The following is a 23,175-nucleotide window of genomic DNA, read 5'->3' on the forward strand; positions in this document are numbered from 1 at the left end:
TTTCCGTCTCTCATAATCATCTCCAGCACCAGCGTTTACTCCTGGGGAGATAAATGTGTAGCCATGATGAAGTATTTGGAAAAGTCTCTCAGACAGCCGAGCACATTATTCCCTCTATTGTCCTGCCACAGAGACGTTTCGGTTTAAATGGCAGCCAAGGCTTGACCCCTGAGTCTCTCTCTCTCTCTCTCTCTCTCTCTCTCTCTCTCTCTCTCCTTCTCTGTGTGTGTGTCTCTCTGTGTGTCTCTCTGTCTGTCTCTCTCTGTGTGCGCGTGTCTCTCTCTGTCTCTGTGTGTGTCTCTCTCTCTGTCTCTGTCTGTGTTTCTGTCTCTCTCTCTCTCTCTCTCTCTCTGTGCACGCGTCTGTCTCTGTGTGTGTCTCTCTGTCTGTGTCTCTGTCTCTCTCTCCCTCTCTCTATCTTTGTGTGTGTCTCTCACTCTGTCTGTCTCTCTCTGTCTGTCTGTCTGTCTCTCACTCTGTCTGTGTGCGCGTCTCTCTCTGTCTGTCTGTGTGTGTCTCTCTCTGTCTGTGTGTGTGTCTCTCTCTGTGTCTGTCTCTGTCTCTCTCTCTCCCTCTGTGTGTGTGTGTCTCTCTCTCTTCCCCGTCTCTCTGTCTGTGTGTGTGTCTCTCTGTCTGTCTCTCTCTGTCTGTCTGTCTCTCTCTGTGTCTCTCTCTGTCTGTCTCTGCGTGTGTGTGTCTCTCTCTCTCTGTCTCTGTCTGTCTGTCTCTCTCCCTCTCTCTGTCTTTGTGTGTGTCTCTCACTCTGTCTGTCTGTCTCTCTCTCTGTCTGTCTGTCTCTCACTCTGTCTGTGTGTGTGTGCATGTCTCTCTCTGTCTGTCTGTGTGTGTCTGTCTGTCTCTCTCTCTCCCTCTCTCTGTCTTTGTGTGTGTGTGTGTGTGTGTGTCTCTCTCTCTCTCTCTCTCTCTCTCTCTCTCTCTCCGTCTCTCTGTCTGTGTGTGTGTCTCTCTGTCTGTCTCTCTCTCTGTCTGTCTGTCTGTCTCTCTCTCTCTCTCTCTCTCTCTGTAGTCAGTCTGGCTGCTTTAATTTACACAGTTTTCAGCCACGGTTTTGATGATGCACTGATGGAATCAAACGGAAATATGAGAATGTGACGAGTAAACGGCTAATTGTTCTATAATGAGGTAAAAGCTTGTTGCAGGATGCAGATGGTATAAATAGAAGCCGAGGAGAAGAGGAAGAAAAGAGTAACAGCACCCCCTTCAGGAGAATATTTTTATTCTTGCTGATTGTATCATAGATTACTTCCTGTTTATTGGGAATGTACAGGGTGTCTCAACAAATCTGACATCATTTCACAATCTAATAACTTTGCCAATTCTCATTCAGTTGACCTCAAATTTTAACAGCATGTGTGGAAACAGGTCAATATTTTATGTTTAATGTTTTTGTTTTTATCTTTTTAGGTATAGAAATGCCATTGACTGGAAAAGAAAAGGCGTTTTGTGTGTTAGGGTACGCTCGAACACAGTCGAACAAGACTGCAGCGTGCATTAATGAGAGAATTCTCTACAAATGCACCAACAGTAATGCAGATTTGGACACGGCACAAATAGTTCAAAGAGGAAGGCTGTCTGTGTGCCGTGTCTCAGATGGCGCATATTGAAAATTTGTGAAATCGTTCATGGAATCCACATACCTTTAGAATTTCTTGTTCAAATTTTGAGGAATAAATTTTATATTGCGCAACATTAAGCCTGTTCAGTTTCATTTGCCTGGACTGTGTAGTTTCTGGGATATTTACATCTCAAATAATATCATTTTTTTTAAACACCAGTGTGGAATCAACCAGTGCAAGCGCCTCTGCCCTGCAAAGCAGACTATCGCTTTTGTGAGAGCCGGGGAGAAACCACTAGCTGTGGCCAGGACCAAGTATACTGGTTTGTTGGCAACAGCTCAAGACTGGGAGTTGAGAGCTGACTTGGGAAGGCAACTTAAGTTCCCGGAAAAGGTAGCCACAACAACGCTAAGACCAGATCTAGTCCTCACCTCAGAAACCATCAAACAGGTGGTCCTCTTGGAGCTTACTGTCCCGTGGGAGGAGCGCATTGAGGAAGCTAATGAGAGGAAGAGAGCTAAGTATGCTCAACTAGTGGAGGAGTGCCGCCGCAATGGGTGGGGGACAAGATGTGAACCCATTGAGGTTGGATGTAGAGGGCTTGCAGGCCAGTCCCTTTGTAGGGCTTATAACATGCTGGGCATCACAGGGGCAAGGAGGCAAAGGGCCATAAAGGAAGCCACTGAGGCAGCTGAAGTTGCCTCACGGTGGCTGTGGATCAAAAGAGGAGATCCGTGGGCAGGGTAGCGCTACCTGGACACAAGCTGGGGCTTGATCACCCCTGGCTGGGTCGCCTGGGTGAGAGTGTATGATGTTTGAAAGACCCGAAACACTCGAAGACCCCAGGTAACATCACTGAAGATGTGTCCAGGTTGCATCACTTGCTGATGTATGTTATAAGTTAAACACCCTGTACATTACATCTAATAAATAAAAATAAAACTACAATAAAGGTTACATTACCGACGCTACTATTTGAACAGGTGAGAATCGGATTAAAGTAATTTATAGTGACTTGCTATGTATAGTTTCTGTGTGGCGTGATGCCTCCATGTGTAAACGGATAAAATATCTCTCTCTAGCCGCGTTATCCTTCTACAGGGTCGCAGGCAAGCTGGAGCCTATCCCAGCTGACTACGGGCGAAAGGCGGGGTACACCCTGGACAAGTCGCCAGGTCATCACAGGGCTGACACATAGACACAGACAACCATTCACACTCACATTCACACCTACGGTCAATTTAGAGTCACCAGTTAACCTAACCTGCATGTCTTTGGACTGTGGGGGAAACCGGAGCACCCGGAGGAAACCCACGCGGACACGGGGAGAACATGCAAACTCCACACAGAAAGGCCCTCGCCGGCCACAGGGCTCGAACCCAGGACCTTCTTGCTGTGAGGCGACAGCGCTAACCACTACACCACCATGCCACCCGGATAAAATATCTTATTCTAAAACATTTTATTCATAATAATAATAATAATTTCACATTTTTTTCCTGCTTGGTCCATTGCCATAGAATATATGAGAAAATCAAAGGTGTTTTTTTTTTCTTCTTAATTAGTTAAATTTATTGTAGAAATCACATTAATTAGCGATGTAATTAATAATGTATGTTGTTTAAGGATGCACCCATGATTCATCTTGAAATTCAGTTTTTTGAGGCAGATTGCGGGCAACACGATGGTGCAGTGGTTAACTCTGTCGTCTCACAGCAGGTAGGGTTTCGGATCGGACCTGCTGGTCGACTGGGGCCTTTCTCATAGCTGCCAACATTCCGAAATTGTAAATAGTAATACAAGGTTGGGTACTGAGTCTTGGTGGGGGGTCAGGGGGGCTTCACCCCCCCCCCGCTGCCAAAGCTTTCTAGCAAAACTACCCTGAAAAATCACACTAAAACAAAATAGTTTGACAAAATTTATTCTACAAACTAAACTATCATCTTACATTAATTTGCAAAGTTCTTTTCAACAATGTATGAAAATAGTAAGTGAATCAGGCAAAAACTTCAAACAATGCAATTGGCACATATAAGTTTTGACAAAATACACATTAGAGAAATAGACTAGAGCTTACTCAGTCAACAGTTGATGTCGGCTAGGGGAATGTTGTGTTCAATGAAAAAAGACGTGAACAAACATTCGGCCCGGATTGTTGACAGTTCATTCGAAGTGGCCACCCATTTCGTTAGTTTTGCAGTCTTTGAAATATTGTCCGTGCTTTCCTTGTGAAGGGAGGTTTTCACATGTGTTACGATATCAGAACGCCCACCATGACTGATAGAAATGTCTCGCCGACATGGAGCACAAAACGCGTAGTGATCGCCCTTACTTGACTTAGAAATGAAGGGAACTCCTCTCGGTACGAGTCCTTGAAGCGCTGGCCCTTCCCCTTAGCCATGCTTTCTTTAGAGATTAGTACTATGCTACATCTTCATAACAAAAGCTTGAAACGCCATGCTTTGTTCAGAAACTTCGTGAACAAAGGCCAGACGATAGCGTGCCATGGATGATCTAATAGCATCATTGATTGGCTGAGAGAACAAGCAATAGCCAATGAAATTTGGCGTAGTATCTGCCGCTTGGAACGAAGCGGTGTTTTATCAAATACGAATCCCACCGGTGATAGACTTTGAAAATGACCCATGAAAATTGGCAAAATCGTATTTTATTGTAGTAAATTCGTATTTTCGTAATCAAAACGACAAATCGTAATAAATACGATTTATTCGTAGTAGTTGGCAGCTATGCTTTCTGTCTGGAGTTAAGGTTGCATGTTCTCTTGGTGCTCCAGTTTCCTCCCACAGTCCAAAGACATGCAGATGAGGTCAATAAATGACCCAAAGGTTATTTGTGAATGCGAGTGCGATTGGTCGTCTGTCTGTCTGTCTGTGTCAGCTCCGTGATAGATTGGTGACCTGTCCAGGGTGTACCCCACCTCTCGCCCAATGTCAGCTGGGACCTGCAACGGATAAGCAGGATAGAAAATGAACGAATGAGGCAGATTGTTTAAAATTTAAAAAGGAGAGGGGGGAGGGAAAACTTTTGCAGTCAGTTCTTTGCTGTACAGTGTGAAACAATATCAGAGTAGTGTAGAACTGGAAATACCAGGATACTTTAAAAAGTTCTCGGCCTCGCCCAGAAAACGTCACAGGAGAAAGACAAAGTCTCCTTTAACTTCAGTGCACTTGATCCACCGATGTTCAAGCTTCGCTATCCCTTCGTGGATTAAGGTCACATCTGGAGCCTCCAGATCCTCCTGAACAGCATGGATGACTTCATCATCGTCACTCTGATAAATGGCGAACATGCAAGTGGGATTTCAGTTTGGGAAACAGAAGTCAGACAGTGCCAGGTCGGGTGAGTAAGGTGCATGGGGCAACAGCTGAAAGCCACATTAGGCTGCTCCTGCCCCTGCCCCTGCCCCGCCCTCTGTGCTGTGTGGACGGGCGCATTGTCCTGGAGCAACAGCACACCAGCTCGAAGCTGTCTTTCCTTTCTTCTGTGATTGCTTCTTTCATTTGAGCTTTTCTGGACAGTAATATAAGGCTTTATAGTCTACAATTATGCCCCAAAATGGGACTTACGCTCCTTGTTTCCAGGTGAGGCCGAGAACTTTTTGAAATACCCTCGTATTTTCATTGATTTTTGTCTCGCCTTGGTTTTGCTCAGGGTTATCATCGCTTATTGAAATGTAGTTATTCATTTACGATTTATTATGAATTCACCTCCTGCGTTGTTTCGTGTGATGTTTCACTCTGAGTAGCTGAAGCACAGCACACGACTCGCTGACATTTGACAAAATAATTAGAGACAGAAGCTCAATCCTTCAATCGCAGCTGGATCTTTATTAAAGGAGAATTGAAGGCATTTTTTTTATTTTCAAAATTCTGTTCATCTCATCTCATTATCTCTAGCCGCTTTATCCTGTTCTACAGGGTCGCAGGCAAGCTGGAGCCTATCCCAGCTGACTACGGGCGAAAGGTGGGGTACACCCTGGACAAGTCGCCAGGTCATCACAGGGCTGACACATAGACACAGACAACCATTCACACTCACATTCACACCTACGCTCAATTTAGAGTCACCAGTTAACCTAACCTGCATGTCTTTGGACTGTGGGGGAAACCGGAGCACCCGGAGGAAACCCACGCGGACACGGGGAGAACATGCAAACTCCGTACAGAAAGGCCCTCGCCGGCCACGGGGCTCGAACCCGGACCTTCTTGCTGTGAGGCGACAGCGCTAACCACCACACCACCGTGCCGCCCTATATTTATCTCATTTTATTAAATATCGGAATGCGTTTTTGATAGCTATTGTGTCACTGCTATAGCAAGTTGAGTGTTTGAAATATGCTCTGTAATATATCAGTCCATATGTCAAAGCAATGGCCGTAAACGAGATTCGTTGAGACCTGTGTGAGACATCGTAGGACGGAAGTAAAACGTACAGCGGAAATCAAAGTGACCGACATCTGCCAACGGCGTCAAAAGACGCGCGCGCCGTCTTTCGAACGCTGATGTAATCAAGCTGGAAGTTTTGTTTGTTTTGATAGCAGTCAGGAACGTTTGAAAAAGTACTCAGTAATCGTCATTTAAACTCGTTTCTGTGCAATATTTTGTTTGGAAAACGGTTTTCAAAATGGCGGCACTGACACCTGGCTGACGCTTCACGTTTCGAAGTCTCGCACAAGTCTCGTGAAGATCGCACGGATAAGCGACGCCTGCCGTGGACCAAACGAACTAAATTCAACATGGCTAAAAAACGAAAAGGCCGATAAGGTTACTAAAACCAAAAACGTAATTGAATAACACGTTAATTAAGAAATAAAGCAAGTTTAAAAATGACTTCAGTTCTCCTTTAATGATCAGGTTTATTCCATCATATCGGCACGGTGGTGTAGTGGTTAGCGCTGTCGCCTCACAGCAAGAAGGTCCGGGTTCGAGCCCCGTGGCCGGCGAGGGCCTTTCTGTGCGGAGTTTGCATGTTGTCCGCGTGGGTTTCCTCCGGGTGCTCCGGTTTCCCCCACAGTCCAAAGACATGCAGGTTAGGTTAACTGGTGACTCTAAATTGACCGTAGGTGTGAATGTGAGTGTGAATGGTTGTCTGTGTCTATGTGTCAGCCCTGTGACGATCTGGCGACTTGTCCAGGGTGTACCCCGCCTTTCGCCCGTAGTCAGCTGGGATAGGCTCCAGCTTGCCTGCGACCCTGTAGAACAGGATAAAGCGGCTACAGATAATGAGATGAAATAATAAAAATACAGTAAACAGCCCTATTCCACAACTCTAGTAATCCATATTATGTCAAGAACCGCTCAACTAAGTAAAGAGAAACAACGTCCATCATTAGTTACAATAAAGAAAAACATTTCATTAGAAGGCGGCACGGTGGTGTAGTGGTTAACACTGTCGCCTCACAGCAAGAAGGTTCTGTCTCTATGTTTCAGACCTGTGATGATCTGGCGACTTGTCCAGGCTGTACCCCGCCTTTCACCCATAGTCAGCTGGGATAGGCTCCAGCTCGCCCGCGACCCTGTACAGGATAAGTGGTTACAGATAATGGATGGATGGATTTCATTAGAAAGTGTGTCCAAACTTTTAACTGGTTCTGTATAAATCGGATTACATGATTTGTGGACCGTACCCTGTTATTCTAAACAACATATGAATACAGAAAATCAGAAAGAAAGATTTAATCTCCCGATGGATGAAGAGAACACCCTTTACGTTTGAAAGCTGAGCACTGAATCTGCTCTCATGCCAACTGACTCGGAAATCTGCCCGTATAAAATGTAAGTCAGTGTTATTTTAGGCTGCGTCCTAGGAACGTCTAATGTAGCTTTTATTAACCGCGTATGATCCTCAGCTTTCTGTTCTTTTTCCTCACCACGATTTCCTTTTTGGGGTTTTGGCTCCAGACTGTTTCATTTTCATTTCGCCCTGACTCTGTGGCTTTGGACCGAGAGCTGTTTTTAATGTGAAGGCTGACTTTTATAGTCATTGAGGAAGTGGCCATGCTGGTTTAGAAATGGAGCCTGACTGGGATCTGACACGTCATTTTACAGGCTACATTAACGTTAGCTGTACTGTAATTGTCTGGTTTGTAATCCTAACACTTTTTATTATAGGGCTGTTTTTTTGTTAATGATCACATCTAAAGATTCTCACAACCTGTGTGTTAATTTTTATTGAAGAGTCTGACATTTTCATATTGTTTTTGTAGCTGTTTCTGTGATGATTCAGACACATGTTAGCTGTCCCACTGGACAAGTGAAAGATCCAGTTTGCTGTCCAGGTCCATGCTTTGATTGCCTGGAAACCTAATAACGAGCCAAAATAGTGTCAGCGAGTGTATTGAACTCAAATATACCAAGCTAGTTAAGTGCACCAATATAGAAACGAACAAGATGACTGCACGTTGTGCTAACAGGAGAGTTTTACTGGATGACAGCTTTACATTGTACACTGGACTTGCCTTTGATGGTTTTGTCCGTATTTCCACGTGCGTGCTAGGGGTGTTGAAATGAATAGTTTCTACGAGCCATCGCGATACGGATGTGGACGATTCTGCACCAATGCAGCGACAGACTATAATCAATTAAAGGAGATCTGAAGGCAAATTTTTTATTTTCAAAATTCTATTTCTCATTTTATTAAATATCGGGATGCATTTTTGATCGCTATTTTGTCGCTGCTATAGCAAGTTATGAGTGTTTGAAATATGCTATGTAATATATCAGTCCATATGTCAAAGCAATGGCCGTAAACGAGATTCGTTGAGACCTGTGCGAGACATCGTAGGACGGAAGTAAAACGTACAGCGGAAATCAAAGCGACCGACATCTGCCAACGTTGTCAAAAGACGCGCGCGCCCTCTTTCGAATGCTGACGTAGTCAAGCCGGAAGTTTAGTTTGTTTTGATAGCAATCAGGAAAGTTTGAAAAAAGTAGGCAGTATTCGTAATTTAAACTCATTTTTGTGCAATACTTCGTTTGGAAAACAGTTTTCAAAATGGCAGCACTGACACCTGGCTGACGCTTTACGTTTCGAAGTCTCGCACAAGTCTCGTGAAGATCGCGCGGATAAGCGACGCCTGCCGTGGACCAAACGAACTAAATTCAACACGGCTAAAAACCGAACAGGCCGATAAGTATAATATTTAATTGCAATTAGTTCCCAGTACGAGTCACGATACAAGGTTACTAAAACTGAAAATGTAATTGAAGAACACGCTAATTAAGAAATAAAACAAGTTTAAAAATGACTTCAGTTCACCTTTAAAGCCTACTGACGTTGCTTGTTGATTCCAGCCATGGCTGGACAGTACAATTCTACAGTTCACAATAACTTCCTGGTAGTACTAACATGTCATGTGACTGACATCATTCGTCACATACTGTATGTACTAGTGTAAAACGGAGGAAGGTCAAATGCAAGAACAAGTGATTTTAAAAACATCTAGTATTTTAAAAGCAGACATTTGGGTTTTATGAACATATTAGGAAGCACAAACTGGACAAGACACACAGTGTGTGTAAAGCCTGTCACACAAGAATCCAATACGAAGGGAACTTGAGAAACCACATTACCCGTTTTCACTGTGAGATGCTAACGCCTGCCAAGGAAATGGCGGACCCAGCTCAGCCAAGAATCACTGCAACGCTGTCAACTTTGCCGCACCAATCCGAGAAAGGGAAGAGAATGACCCAAGCTTTCATAGTTAAAGTGTACCAGTACTGGTCATGCTTACAACATTAATCGTGTTTTTGTATAGCTTCTAGAAAAAAGACGTGCACATTCAGTAAAAAAAAAACAAAACAAAAAAACGTAAAAGCACTTTTGTGGACAATTTTATTCCATCAATTACCCCCGGAGGCAGAGCCATGGGGAGCAGCCATTGCCGGCCAGGAGCGGCATACAGTCGTTGATTCCGGGTTATCAGGTGCGAGTAAACAAGCAGTGTTCTGTGGGTCAAGATTCCAAGTTCCCAGTCAAGTAACTTCAGAACACGTTGAATAAATATAGATCTCATCTCATCTCATTATCTCTAGCCGCTTTATCCTGTTCTACAGGGTCGCAGGCAAGCTGGAGCCTATCCCAGCTGACTACGGGCGAAAGGCGGGGTACACCCTGGACAAGTCGCCAGGTCATCACAGGGCTGACACATAGACACAGACAACCATTCACACTCACATTCACACCTACGGTCAATTTAGAGTCACCAGTTAACCTAACCTGCATGTCTTTGGACTGTGGGGGAAACCGGAGCACTCAGAGGAAACCCACGCGGACACGGGGAGAACATGCAAACTCCGCACAGAAAGGCCCTCGCCAGCCACGGGGCTCGAACCCAGGACCTTCTTGCTGTGAGGTGACAGCGCTAACCACTACACCACTGTGCCGCCCCTTAAATATAGATCTAATACTTGTAATAGATCTTTGTTTTATGGCACATACTGTAGTTATTATTTCATGGCATTATGTGCAAGTAGATTTGGTTGTACTCTGGGGTCGAGAGCTTCGCCGGCGAACCTCGACAGGTTTAGAATGAGTAGGTCATGTGTTGAAATAAATATCTTCGAGTTTTTGTTTTTTTTTATCATACAAGCCTGATAAACATATTGACAGAAACTTTATACTTTACATTTTCCTATGTGCCCACTGCCAAATAATAATATACTTTTTAAATTACTTAAATGAAATGAAACATACTGTAAAACTTGTCACCTTCCTCAGTCACACTGGAGTCGGAGCGCTGAGCTCCCACTTACGCATTCATAAAAGACTGTTCACATGCCCTGTGTCTGAAATCGCTCCCTACTCACTATATAGGGCACTATAGAGTGAGGATACCATTTTGTAGTGCTGTCCGAAACGATAGTGAGGATTATTACACCCTATATAGTGCACTCACAGGGAGTAGTGAATGAGTGAGCGATTTCAGACGCAGGGATGGTAACAGCATGATAATCACTTTCACTCTTTTGCTTTCGATTGGTTTCTCTTTCACTGTGGGAACACCCACCGTAAACGGAATAAAATCTGTCTGACATCCCATTAGGGATTAGAGAATATATATTTGGGCTATTTGGAGGTAAAACTTGTTGCGAGATGGCACGCGGATTTTATGCACTTCAGATGATTCATTTTATGATTCAGGACAGCGATTTAGTTCAATCTTGAGAACGGTGACACTGATGATGAGCAGCTTTTTTTTTTTAAATAATATCTTCAACTCGATCCAGCCAAAGATCAGCTCGAGTAAGTGTAAATATTTCTTCTATTTCTTATGAGCAGATCGGTTGATAATGTGTTACCTTAGACCAGCCTTTCTCAACAGGGCTTTGTTAGGGTGCCATCAAAAAATGATATATTCTAACATTGAAAAAAATAAAATTAATTAAAATTCCAAAAAAACGATAGTTACACTAATGCAGATCATCACCACCTCATGCATCATCGAAATTTGTCTCACGGCCCCCTTTCCCATGTCACAACGTCACTGCCGGGGTCAGCGTATGGTCAGCGTGACTGCGTATATTTTATATGGGGGTGCCTTGAGAATTTGCATACTTCTGAAGGGTGCCGTGACTGAAAAAAGGTTGAGAAACGCTGCCTTAGACTGGTGTTTGTAACACGGGGTCAGTGACCAGTCCACTGCAGCCCAGCCAGTCGGACAAACCAACGACTGTGCGTCACTACCGGTGCCGGAACAGCCCACGAAGGAGGCAGCGTGTCGCTGACCACGCCTGACTGACGGAGCAGTGACTTAAAACTCGCACGTACTTGACAAGAGCTTATGACGAACGTTACATGACGGAACCACTGGTATCATACGTGATCTTCTGAAATACCTAGTAATTAAAATTCACTACAGGTACACTTTAAGGATCTACAGCCTAAAGGCCCAGCTCCACGATACCTATAACTATAACTACAACTATAAATAAATCAGTCCCCTGCAGTTTATGTGGTTGGTGCTCACACCAGACCAGTAATGATACCTATAGCCCAGGCCTGGGTTTATCCATATTGCTGAGATTGCTCCTGGAGCCATTTTTCCAGGCCTGGAAAAATCTGGTCCAATAAAACATCTGACCAATCAGGTAATTGTTTACATGTGATATTGTCTGGGTGCGTGCTATTTTTCCCTAGGTATCTTTGTACATCTTTGTTGCATCATGACATCACAAAATACGGATTCACAGAAAATAAAAAATATAATACAAAAAAAACTACAGGTCTTTCATTCACAGAAATGTGATTTTCTGTGAAATATCAATAGTAAATGAATAAAGTAAACACATAAATGCAGGTAAGATAGGTTAATTATGCATTTCAGCAGTCCAAACACTTAATTGTTTTAGACTTCGTAATTTTTTATCCATGATGCATCATCTGTATGGAATCGGTAACCAATCTACAATATACTGAAACGTACGTGATCAATCCGTAAATTATTAGCATCCGTGATGCATCTGTATTAAAATCCTTGACCACTGCGTATTTTGTATCCTTTTTTTAAAATTATATTTCCGTAGTCTGTAACCTGTCCGTGTTTTGTCAATCACCGGAGTGTGGACAGTGGTGCTTGAAAGTTTGTGAACCCTTTAGAATTTTCTATATTTCTGCATAAATATGACCTAAAACATCATCAGATTTTCACACAAGTCCTAAAAGTAGATAAAGAGAACCCAGTTAAACAAATGAGACAAAAATATTATACTTGGTCATTTATTTATTGAGGAAAATGATCCAATATTACATATCTGTGAGTGGCAAAAGTATGTGAACCTCTAGGATTAGCAGTGAATTTGAAGGTGAAATTAGAGTCAGGTGTTTTCAGTTAATGGGATGACAATCAGGTGTGAGTGGGCACCCTGTTTTATTTAAAGAACAGGGATCTATCAAAGTCTGAGCTTCACAACACACGTTTGTGGAAGTGTATCATGGCACGAACAAAGGAGATTTCTGAGGACCTCAGAAAAAGCGTTGTTGATGCTCATCAGGCTGGAAAAGGTTACAAAACCATCTCTAAAGAGTTTGGACTCCACCAATCCACAGTCAGACAGATTGTGTACAAATGGAGGAAATTCAAGACCATTGTTACGCTCCCCAGGAGTGGTCGATCAACAAAGATCACTCCAAGAGCAAGGCGTGTAATAGTTAGCGAGGTCACAAAGGACCCCAGGGTAACTTCTAAGCAACTGAAGGCCTCTCTCACATTGGCTAATGTTCATGAGTCCACCATCAGGAGAACACTGAACAACAATGGTGTGCATGGCAGGGTTGCAAGGAGAAAGCCACTGCTCTCCAAACAGAACATTGCTGCTCATCTGCAGTTTGCTAAAGATCACGTGGACAAGCCAGAAGGCTATTGTAAAAATGTTTTGTGGACGGATGAGACCAAAATAGAACTTTTTGGTTTAAATGAGAAGCATTATGTTTGGAGAAAAGAAGACACTGCATTCCAGCATAAGAACCTTATCCCATCTGTGAAACATGGTGGTGGTAGTATCATGGTTTGGGCCTGTTTTGCTGCATCTGGGCCAGGACGGCTTCCCATCATTGATGGAGCAATGAATTCTGAATTATACCAGCGAATTCTAAAGGAAAAATGTCAGGACATCTGTCCATGAACTGAATCTCAGGAGAAGGTGGGTCATGCAGCAAAACAACGACCCTAAACATACAAGTCGTTCTACCAAAGAATGGTTAAAGAAGAATAAAGTTAATGTTTTGGAATGGCCAAGTCAAAGTCCTGACCTTAATCCAATTGAAATGTTGTGGAAGGCCCTGAAGCGAGCAGTTCATGTGAGGAAACCCACCAACATCCCAGAGTTGAAGTTGTTCCGTACGGAGGAATGAGCTAAAATTCCTCCAAGCCGTTGTGCAGGACTGATCAACAGTTACCGGAAATGTTTAGTTGCAGTTATTGCTGCACAAGGGGGTCACACCAGATACTGAAAGCAAAGGTTCACATACTTTTGCCACTCACAGATATGTAATATTGGATCATTTTCCTCAATAAATAAATGACCAAGTATAATATTTGTGTCTCATTTGTTTAACTGGGTTCTCTTTATCTACTTTTAGGACTTGTGTGAAAATCTAATGATGTTTTAGGTCACATTTACAGTATGCAGAAATATAGAAAATTCTAAAGGGTTCACAAACTTTCAAATCCCACTGTACATGGGTTGTTTTGAAGCCCAAGCTGTCCAGTATGGCCCGGAATAATGTGCTACTACATGGAAAAAAAACTTCCATGACTATTCTTTAGTTGCATGCATTTATTTCCCTGAGTGGCAGGACCAAGCGATATTATAGTTGGGATTATAGTTGTGGTGTTTCTGATCCAGACTGGAACTACGTTTAGGTATAGGTACAGTCAGAATTGGAGTTATAGGTATAGTTATAGTTATCGGTGTTGTGGGACCGGGCCCTTATTCTGTTGTGGACAACTCCGGGTTTCGCCACCTGTTGAAGACGCTGGAGCTGCGATATAAGCCTCCATCACGCAGTCACTTTACAGAAAAGGTTATACCTGCACTCTAGACATGCGGTTAGGTTAATATGGGACGGCCTTGGGCTGAGGTGCCCTTGAGTGAGGTACCTAACTCCCAACTGCTCCCCGGGCGCTGTTAGCATGGTATGAAAAATACGAGTGGAGTATTTCCCAGTAAAACACTCGTGTCTTTACCATTGACTGTAGTGGATCTGGTGGCTCTTCTAAAATGTCTTTGCCTTCAGATTGTAAAGTCTCAACTAATCTATTATTCTCTGTCTGCAACAGGTCAGCTGATCCAGCAGGAGTCCAGCACCAGCAGCTCGTGGACACTGAAGTGTGTAAGTCCTGCTCATTTCATTTCTGTCTTTCCTCTGCTCTTCATTCATTACCGTGTATATTTGCTTCACGTGCCTCAGACAGGAAGGGAATCAGACCAGGGTTTCAGTTTGTGATGCGTTGAATTTGTGACGACAAGCGACCAACCACCATCCGATTTAGCGATGTTGCTATATTTTGTTCTGTAAAGTAGCAGTGTAAAAAAAAAGCAGCACTGATTGTGGTGCATCACCTCTAACTTCTCACAGGAATAAAGAAACTATTGCATCAGCCAACAAATCAGCACCAGAATCACGAAACACATCGCAGGTATTTCAATACGAGCACACTTAATGTTTTTCAGGGGGGATTGTTTTTTATACCCCGGTTCTGAAGGAGGGAGGGTATACTGGTGTACCTCTGTCCGTCCGAAACGCCCTTTTTCTCAGCAACCACAAATCATAGCCACTTGGTACCAAACTTCAGCCTGGGGTTCTATACCGTGTTTACCGTTTTCAGGTCTGTCGCACATGAACTTCCTGTTTACCGACTGAATGTATTTACGAAACCTATAGCGTGGATTTACAAAATTTTCATAACATTTTTCTCAGCAACTCCAAATCACAACTGCTTGATATTTGGTACCGAGCTTCAGCTTGGGGTTCTATATCGTGTATACCGTTTTCAGGTCTGTCCCACATCGACTTCCTGTTTACCGACTGAATGTATTTACGAAACCTATAGCGTGGATTCACAAAATTGTCCTAATTATTTTTCTCAGCAACTACAAATCACGGGCGGCACGGTGGTGTAGTGGTTAGCGCTGTCGCCTCACAGCAAGAAGGTCCGGGTTCGAGCCCCATGGCTGGCGAGGGCCTTTCTGTGTGGAGTTTGCATGTTCTCCCCGTGTCCGCGTGGGTTTCCTCCGGGTGCTCCGGTTTCCCCCACAGTCCAAAGACATGCAGGTTAGGTTAACTGGTGACTCTAAATTGAGCGTAGGTGTGAGTGTGAGTGTGAATGGTTGTCTGTGTCTATGTGTCAGCCCTGTGATGACCTGGCGACTTGTCCAGGGTGTACCCCGCCTTTCGCCCGTAGTCAGCTGGGATAGGCTCCAGCTTGCCTGCGACCCTGTAGAACAGGATAAAGCGGCTAGAGATAATGAGATGAGATGAGAAGAGTCGACTGATGTCCTTGGCAGAGGTCTGTGCAAACCGAGTGCTCTTCTAGTTCGTTCATTCATTCATTTATTCTTTGCTTCAGCTCCAAATTCACCTGTGCCAGCTATTCTGTGCTTCTGATCACTTTTTAGAGATGTGTTGGGAGAGGAACAAGTGACGCCCATTGGGGTTGGGACTAGGGAGCAGCTTGGAGCAGAGTTTGTGCTCAGCAGGCTTGTGGTACTCGAGTCCGACTCGTGCCCTAATTTTAAGGACTCATGACTTAGACTTGAGCACTGATGACTTGGACGCGTAAATTGGAGACGAGGACTCTGATTTTTTCTTTATTTTTTGTAACATGCCATAATAATTTGGCATAAGATATTTATATCTACATTAATTTTTGTACTAATTTCGTGCAAGAGTGTCACACCTGCGCACCTTGGCGCGTGCATCAGATAGACTCTCGGGTGCGCACCGGACAGCACACGCGCCAAGCGGACCCTCACGTGCACACCGTAAACAACTCATACCTGCACAGGATTAAGGCGCAATCAGCACACCGATATAAAAACTGTGAAAACGCACTTACTTTGCGAAGTATTGAGTTGTGTTGCTGACACATTACCGAGCCTTATTTCCTTTTATGGTTTCCTGATCCCTGATTTCCTGTTTCTTGTCTTTGATCCTGCCGAGTCTACGATAGCCTGTTTGTGTCTCGCTCGACCTATTGCCTGTTTCACCGTTTTTCGATTTTGCCTGCCGTTCTGGATCGTCTTCACTTGTATTAATAAACACACCTTCTGCACTTCCATCCGTCTCCCAACCATCTCTGACAGAATACTTCGCACTCCCTGATAAAGAGAAGCACGTTCACCTGTTCATACGGCATGTTCAGGAACAAACCAACGTTAATGGCGCTAAAACAGCCGCCGTCAAGTGGTGCGGTTGGAGTTTTGTTCTCGGACTCGACTCGAAAAATTTTTCAACGACTCGGACTTGAACACTGGTGACTCGAGAATGGACTCGAGGTTTAGTGACTCGACTACAACACTGGGGCTCAGAGATTACTCTTAATCCTGAGTGTGCCATGAGCTCACACTCACACTTTACAAACACTACGTTCAGACTGCAACCTGAAACGACCCATATCCGATTTGTTGTGAAATCCGATTTTTTTGTTAGGCCGTTCACATTACCAATTATATAAGACTTGTATGCGATCTCCAATATGAACGGAAAACGACCCAAAAGTGTCCCGCATGCGCAAATTGACACGTAATAAGCACATCTACGTAATACGTAAACAAAAAAAAAAGCGCACTCTTCAAGTTTGCAAGTAAAGCATGGAGATGAGGCGAGACCTGGCGATGTGGTTTTTGTGGCGGCGGCGGAACTCACACAATAACCTGGTATTGTTGTTGTTTTCCACCAAAGAGGCGGGATTAGCCAACGCAGAATAGTGACGTTTGTCTCTTGTTGATGACGTGTAGGTCGCATGAATGCGACCTGTCCGGTCAGACTGCAGTCGCGTGTGAAAATAACGGCTATGCATCGGAATTAGGACCACATATCCAAGCGGCCTGGGTCGCATGTGAAAAAAATCGGATCTGTGTCGTTCAGATTGTCAATAACGAATCGGATACAGGTCGCATATGGGCAAAAAAATCGGATATGGGTCGTTTCAGGGTGCAGTCTGAACGTAGTCTAAGTAATATCTGCGAATAAAATCAGCAAGAGCGCTGATGTAGTCTTTCTGCACCCAGGAAGAAAATGGAACCTGTTGGGAATATACACACGAACATACACATTAATCCAGTTATGGGTTCTTTTCCTGTTTACTCGACCTGTTGCGCTCCGAGACGGAGCTGTTTGTTGGTGATGAGAATTTGCCAGTACATTTAAGAAAACTTGGTCTGTTTATAATATGAGCCAGTGAAGAAGAAGGATGGCTGCAATTCTGTTGCTTACTTTTCAAGCTGTGCGTGTGGAGCAGCTATGAGCATGGCTGATTTAAAGCACAACTTTATTCATCACACACTTGAGAAATTCCTCTCTGCATTTAACCCAGCTGAAGCAGTGAACACGCACATGAGCAATGAGCACACACACACACACATACCCAGAGCAGTGGGCAGCCATGCTAACAGCGCCCGGGGAGCAGTTGGAAGTTAGGTGCCTCGATCAAGTGCACCTCAGGTGCACCAAGGCCGTCCCATATTAACCTAACCGCATGTCTTTGGACTGTGGGGGAAACCAGAGCACCCGGAGGAAAACCACGCAGACACGAGGAGAACATGCAAACTCCACACAGAAAGGCCCTCGCCGGCCGCTGGGCTCGAACCCAGGACCTTCTTGCTGTGAGGTGACAGTGTTAACCACTTACACCGCCAATGCCGCCCATTTATCAGCACCTTACACCATTAACGTTACAACAATATTCATGTCATCCTGTTTTTTTTTCTTAATTTCAAAGCAGGTCAGGCAGTCCTGATCATTAATATTAAATTAAATATTATGTTAATATTTATAAGCTTGGGCGGCACGGTGGTGTAGTGGTTAGCGCTGTCGCCTCACAGTAAGAAGGTCCGGGTTCGAGCCCCGTGGCTGGCGAGGGCCTTTCTGTGCGGAGTTTGCATGTTCTCCCCGTGTCCGCGTGGGTTTCCTCCGGGTGCTCCGGTTTCCCCCACAGTCCAAAGACATGCAGGTTAGGTTAACTGGTGACTCTAAATTGACCGTAGGTGTGAATGTGAGTGTGAATGGTTGTCTGTGTCTATGTGTCAGCCCTGTGATGACCTGGCGACTTGTCCAGGGTGTACCCCGCCTCTCGCCCGTAGTCAGCTGGGATAGGCTCCAGCTTGCCTGCGACCCTGTAGAAGGATAAAGCGGCTAGAGATAATGAGATGAGATGAGATTTATAAGCTTCAGGTCATTGAAGGTGAACCTGCAGTACCGTCTTTGTCCTTTAGGAGGTGTTGCAGGTTTAATTTTTAAATGGGTCGCACACCAAGCGGAGTGATGGAGAAAGTCCATGCTGCTGGTGAAATAAATTGGAGTTGAGTGCTTTAATGTTGTTGATGTGATGATGGGGGCGAAAGCAGCCAGAAATTTGCACTGTGTTCTTTAACAGAACGTCTGTGAATGAGTGTGTCAGTGCTGAGCCTGGCAGGTTCCTGCTTTAAACGTACCGTGCGTGTGTGTGTGTGTGTGTGTGTGTGTGTGTGTGGAAGAGGGACCACTGTGGTCACTTCTCTCCAGCCAAGCTGCATTCAGACTCTACAACAAAAAGCACAAGTTAAAGTCTAAAACTAGGAGCAAAACTACAGAAGAATGACTGCGTCTTGCCTTCCTCCTTCCTTTCCTTTCTTTCCTCCTTGTGTCCCTCTCCTCTTTCCTCCTTCCTTTCTATCTTCCTGTCTTTATGTCTGCCTGACCTCTTTCCTTCCTGCCATCCTTTCATCCTTATTGTGTTCCTTCTTCCATTCTTCATTCGTTCGTTCCTTCCTTCCTTCCTTCCTTCCTTCCTTCCTTCCTTCCTTCCTTCCTTCCTTTCCCTGCCTCCCTGACGTCTTTCTTTCCTGCCTTCCTTTTATCCTTCTTATGGTCTTTCCTAACTTCATTCATCTTTTTTCCTGTCTCCCTGACACCCTTCCTTCCTTCTTTTTCGTGTCTCCCTGATGTCTTTCCCTCCTGCCTTCCTTTTATCCTTCTTGTGTTCCTTCCTTCCTTCCTTCCTTCCTTCCTTCCTTCCTTCCTTTCCCTGCCTCCCTGACATCCTTCTTTCCTGCCTTCCTTTTATCCTTCTTATGGTCTTTCCTGCCTTCATTCATCTTTTTTCCTGTCTCCCTGACACCCACCCTTCCTTCTTTTTTGTGTCTCCCTGTCTTTCCCTCCTGCCTTCCTTTTATCCTTCTTGTGTTCCTTCCTTCCTTCCTTCCTTTCCCTGCCTCCCTGACATCCTTCTTTCCTGCCTTCCTTTTATCCTTCTTGTGGTCTTTCCTGCCTTCATTCATCTTTTTTCCTGTCTCCCTGACACCCTTCCTTCCTTCTTTTTCATGTCTCCCTGATGTCTTTCCCTCCTGCCTTCCTTTTATTCTTCTTGTGTTCCTTCCTTCCTTCCTTCCTTCCTTCCTTCCTTCCTTCCTTTCCTGTCTTTCTCTCCTGCTTTCCTTTTATCCTTCTTGTATTCCTCCCTTCTTTTTCCTTCCTTTCCCTGCCTCCCTGACATCTTTCCTTCCTGCCTTCCTTTTATCCTTCTTGTGTTCCTTCCTTGACATCTTTCCTTTTTTCATGTCTCCCTGGGATCCTTCCTTCCTTCCTTCCTTCCTTCCTTCCTTCCTTCCTTCCTTCCTTCCTTCCTTTTCCTGTCTCCCTGATGTCTTTCCCTCTTGCCTTCCTTTTATCCTTCTTGTGTTCCTCCCCTCTTTTTCCTTCCTTCACCCTTTTTCCTTCCTTCCTTCTTTTTCCTGTCTCCCTGATGTTTTTCCCTCCTGCCTTCCTTTTATCCTTCCTGTGTTCCTCCCCTCTTTTTCCTTCCTTCCTTCCTTCCTTCCTTCCTTCCTTCCTTCCTTCCTTCCTTCTTTTTCCTGTCTCCCTCATGTCTTTCCCTCCTGCCTTCCTTTTATCCTTCTTGTGTTCCTCCCCTCTTTTTCCTTCCGTCGTTTTTTCCTGACTTCCTTCATCCTTTTTCCTGTCGCCCTGACATCTTACCCTCCTGCCTGACTTCCTTCCTTAAGTCCAAACCTAAGTAACTGCATACAGAAGAAGCTATTTTTAATTAATATCCCATCCATCCATTATCCGTAACCGCTTATCGCGGCAAGGTCGTGGGCGAGCCGGAGCCTATCCCAGCTGACTACGGGCGAAAGGCGGGGTACACCCTGGACAAGTCGCCAGGTCATCACAGGGCTGACACATAGACACAGACAACCATTCACACTCACATTCACACCTACGCTCAATTTAGAGCCACCAGTTAACCTAACCTGCATGTCTTTGGACTGTGGGGGAAACCGGAGCACCCGGAGGAAACCCACGCGGACACGGGGAGAACATGCAAACTCCACACAGAAAGGCCCTCGCCGACCCCGGGGCTCGAACCCGGACCTTCTTGCTGCAAGGCGAGACACCACTGTGCCTATTTTTAATTAATATTCAATATATAATATTTTTCTACTTCTTAAAGGTGTGTGTTTTGTGTCTGTGTTACTTTGGTAAAGTGACCTTCAGGTTTAGAAAGCCACGAGATACTTTGAACACAAATAAACAAACGAGTGTGAATGAATGAAGACAGGGTTGTGCAGGTCATGACACAGGCCGAAGACGTTTATATCTATTCTGACTTTAATTTTAATTCTGAGCTGTACCTTTCCTCTACTTGTCCTCACTTCCTGTTGTGCTCTTTTTACACTCGGTATGAATCTGCTCATCCTCCATCACGTCTGTTAAAACTAGTTTTGACCAAAAGATGGCGCCAGAGTTGTCTCTTGTCCTCCACATCCAGCAGGAGCAGTGAGTCTGGACTGAAGCAGCACCCCAGAAAAGCAACCGAGCATCCAGGATGACGTGAGATCAATTTATTGGAGAGTTTATTCCAACATTTACTGGCGACTTTTGTTAAAACGGATTTTATACTAAAAAGGAAGAAAAAAACTCAGTTTAAAGTTTCACCAAGTTCCATTCTGTTTGTAATCAATGTCATTAATAAAAAAAAAAAAAAGCTGTAAAAATAATTCACCGTACCCGTGACATCTCAGAAAAGTGCTGTGACAGTTGGTCATGATTATGATATGATAGCCCGTGTCACAGGATCTACAGTATGGTGGTGTTGGGGTCCAGTGTGTGGGGTTTTAGTGAAGCTTTCATTTGCTTTAGGAGAGACGAGACACTCTCTCCATCGAGCAGAGCGATGGCGTTCTCTACGGTTCCGGTTAATGATGTTTCTGTGCCTGTGTGTGTTGCTGGAGGCTAAAGCTGAAGTCATTGGAGCTTAGAGGACATCAGAAAGACTCTCTATAGCGCTTTGCCTACCAGCTCACACAAAAGAGAATGCATCAGAACACACACACAATGTGGTGCTCGCTCTCTCTTTCTCTCTCTCACTCTCGCTGTCTCTCTCGCTCTCCCTCCCCCTTTTTTTACAGTGAGTTGGGGAAAAAAAGCAAAAAATATTATATAAGACCAGTATATATATATTTTTTTCTCTCCTGGAGAGAATTAGAGCACCGAGCATCTTCCTGTCCTGTCTAAAAGCACCAGAGAAATGGAGACACTTGTAGAGGATCTTAGACTCCATACAGAACATTTCAAGCTCATTTGAATGCATGGATTTAGTGTTATAACACATTTTTCAGAAGCCTTGGACCACAAGCTGCAAAGCAACCCCCAGAACATCAGAAGAAGGAGCCTTTATTTTGTCACATGTTCACTTAGGGCGTATTCACACCTGCGTTGTTTGGTCCGGACCAAACGAACCAAATTTCCGTTGGTTCGGACCTTTTGGGTTGGTCTGAATACAAACCACCGAACTCTGGTCCGGACCAAACAAGCGGACCGAGACCGAGCTGCAAGGTCGGACTCGGTCCGGACCAAAGGAACCCTGGTGCGGATCTTTTGGAGGTGTGAAAGCAGACCGGACCTAATCCGACAGTTTTGCTTTTTTGTACCTCGGGAGCTTCCGTCGTTTGTCGAGCATTATGGGAAACAGAGTCTTGACACTCCACCGCAAAGTGCAAACACTGTTTCGGTTGTCAAGGGAACCTTACAACAGTCGTTCAGTCATTCAGACCAGTGGTAGGCTAGACTACAGAGTACAAAAAATGAGTAGGGGGCAAACGTGGGCCGAGGAAGAAACGCGTACCCTTGTGGATATATGGGCAGATGTCCACATATCTGAGCTTTTGGAGAGAACACACAAAAATGCCGACGTGTTTGCTGTATTCAGTGAGAAAATGAAGGAGAAGGGGTTCACGCGCTCCCCAGAACAATGTCGGCTAAAAGTGAAGAAACTCCGTCAGACCTACATTAAAATCAGGGACATTCTTTCAAAAAGTGGCGGTAACAGCGACGCAAAAAAGAAATTCATCTATTGCGTGAAGAGCCAGAACTGTCACAACATGATGTGCGCTCATCAGCGCTATCCTCCGTAGCCGCCTTGCCCTTTGTCGTCGTCGTTGATAAATTACTTGTACAACAGCATAGTAATCGCACAATTGTGAAAACAGTAAAAACTGGAAAAAACATATAGCTTTGATGACATTAAAAAGAATAAGAGCACGGAAAGCCTCCATGACTACTTTTGAACTTAACGCTTTGTGCGCGTGTCGTCTCTGACCAATAGCTGAACGACCTCAGGGCGCGTGGCTTTGTTGACAGATTTTGGTCCGCTTACTAAAATGTACAGTGTGAAAGCGAACCGCACCAAAATGAAAAAATAAAAAAAAACATTTGGTTCGGACCAAAGCGAGTGAACTATCGAACTATCCTGGTCTGAATACACCCTCAAGCACAGCGAAATTCCTCCTCTGCATTTAACCCCCCCCCCCCCCCCCACTCTGTCCCTCTGAGTTACATGTTGGTCCTGGGATCGAGATGCTGACCTCTTCTGCCCCTC

At 44.6% G+C, this 23,175-nt stretch overlaps 1 protein-coding gene across 7 annotated transcripts in view; it reads left to right on the forward strand.

Annotated features, from left to right (window-relative positions):
• Positions 1–23,175, forward strand: part of adarb1b (adenosine deaminase RNA specific B1b) — a 520,712-nt gene that overhangs the window by 303,163 nt on the left and 194,374 nt on the right. For 6 of the 7 annotated variants that reach the window (XM_060930270.1, XM_060930273.1, XM_060930271.1 and 3 more), the window contains one exon: positions 14,377–14,429. Coding sequence is in view for 1 of the 7 variants with exons in the window: in XM_060930268.1 (XP_060786251.1) it covers positions 5,154–5,179; positions 14,377–14,429 (79 nt within the window). In the remaining 6 variants the exon portion in view is untranslated. Of the gene's footprint in view, positions 1–5,140; positions 5,180–14,376; positions 14,430–23,175 lie in introns of those variants that run through there. The other variant, XM_060930268.1, reaches the window with a different exon arrangement.

Source organism: Neoarius graeffei, chromosome 9 (genome assembly GCF_027579695.1).
Source record: "Neoarius graeffei isolate fNeoGra1 chromosome 9, fNeoGra1.pri, whole genome shotgun sequence".
In the NCBI taxonomy this organism is placed as follows: Eukaryota; Metazoa; Chordata; class Actinopteri; order Siluriformes; family Ariidae; genus Neoarius; species Neoarius graeffei.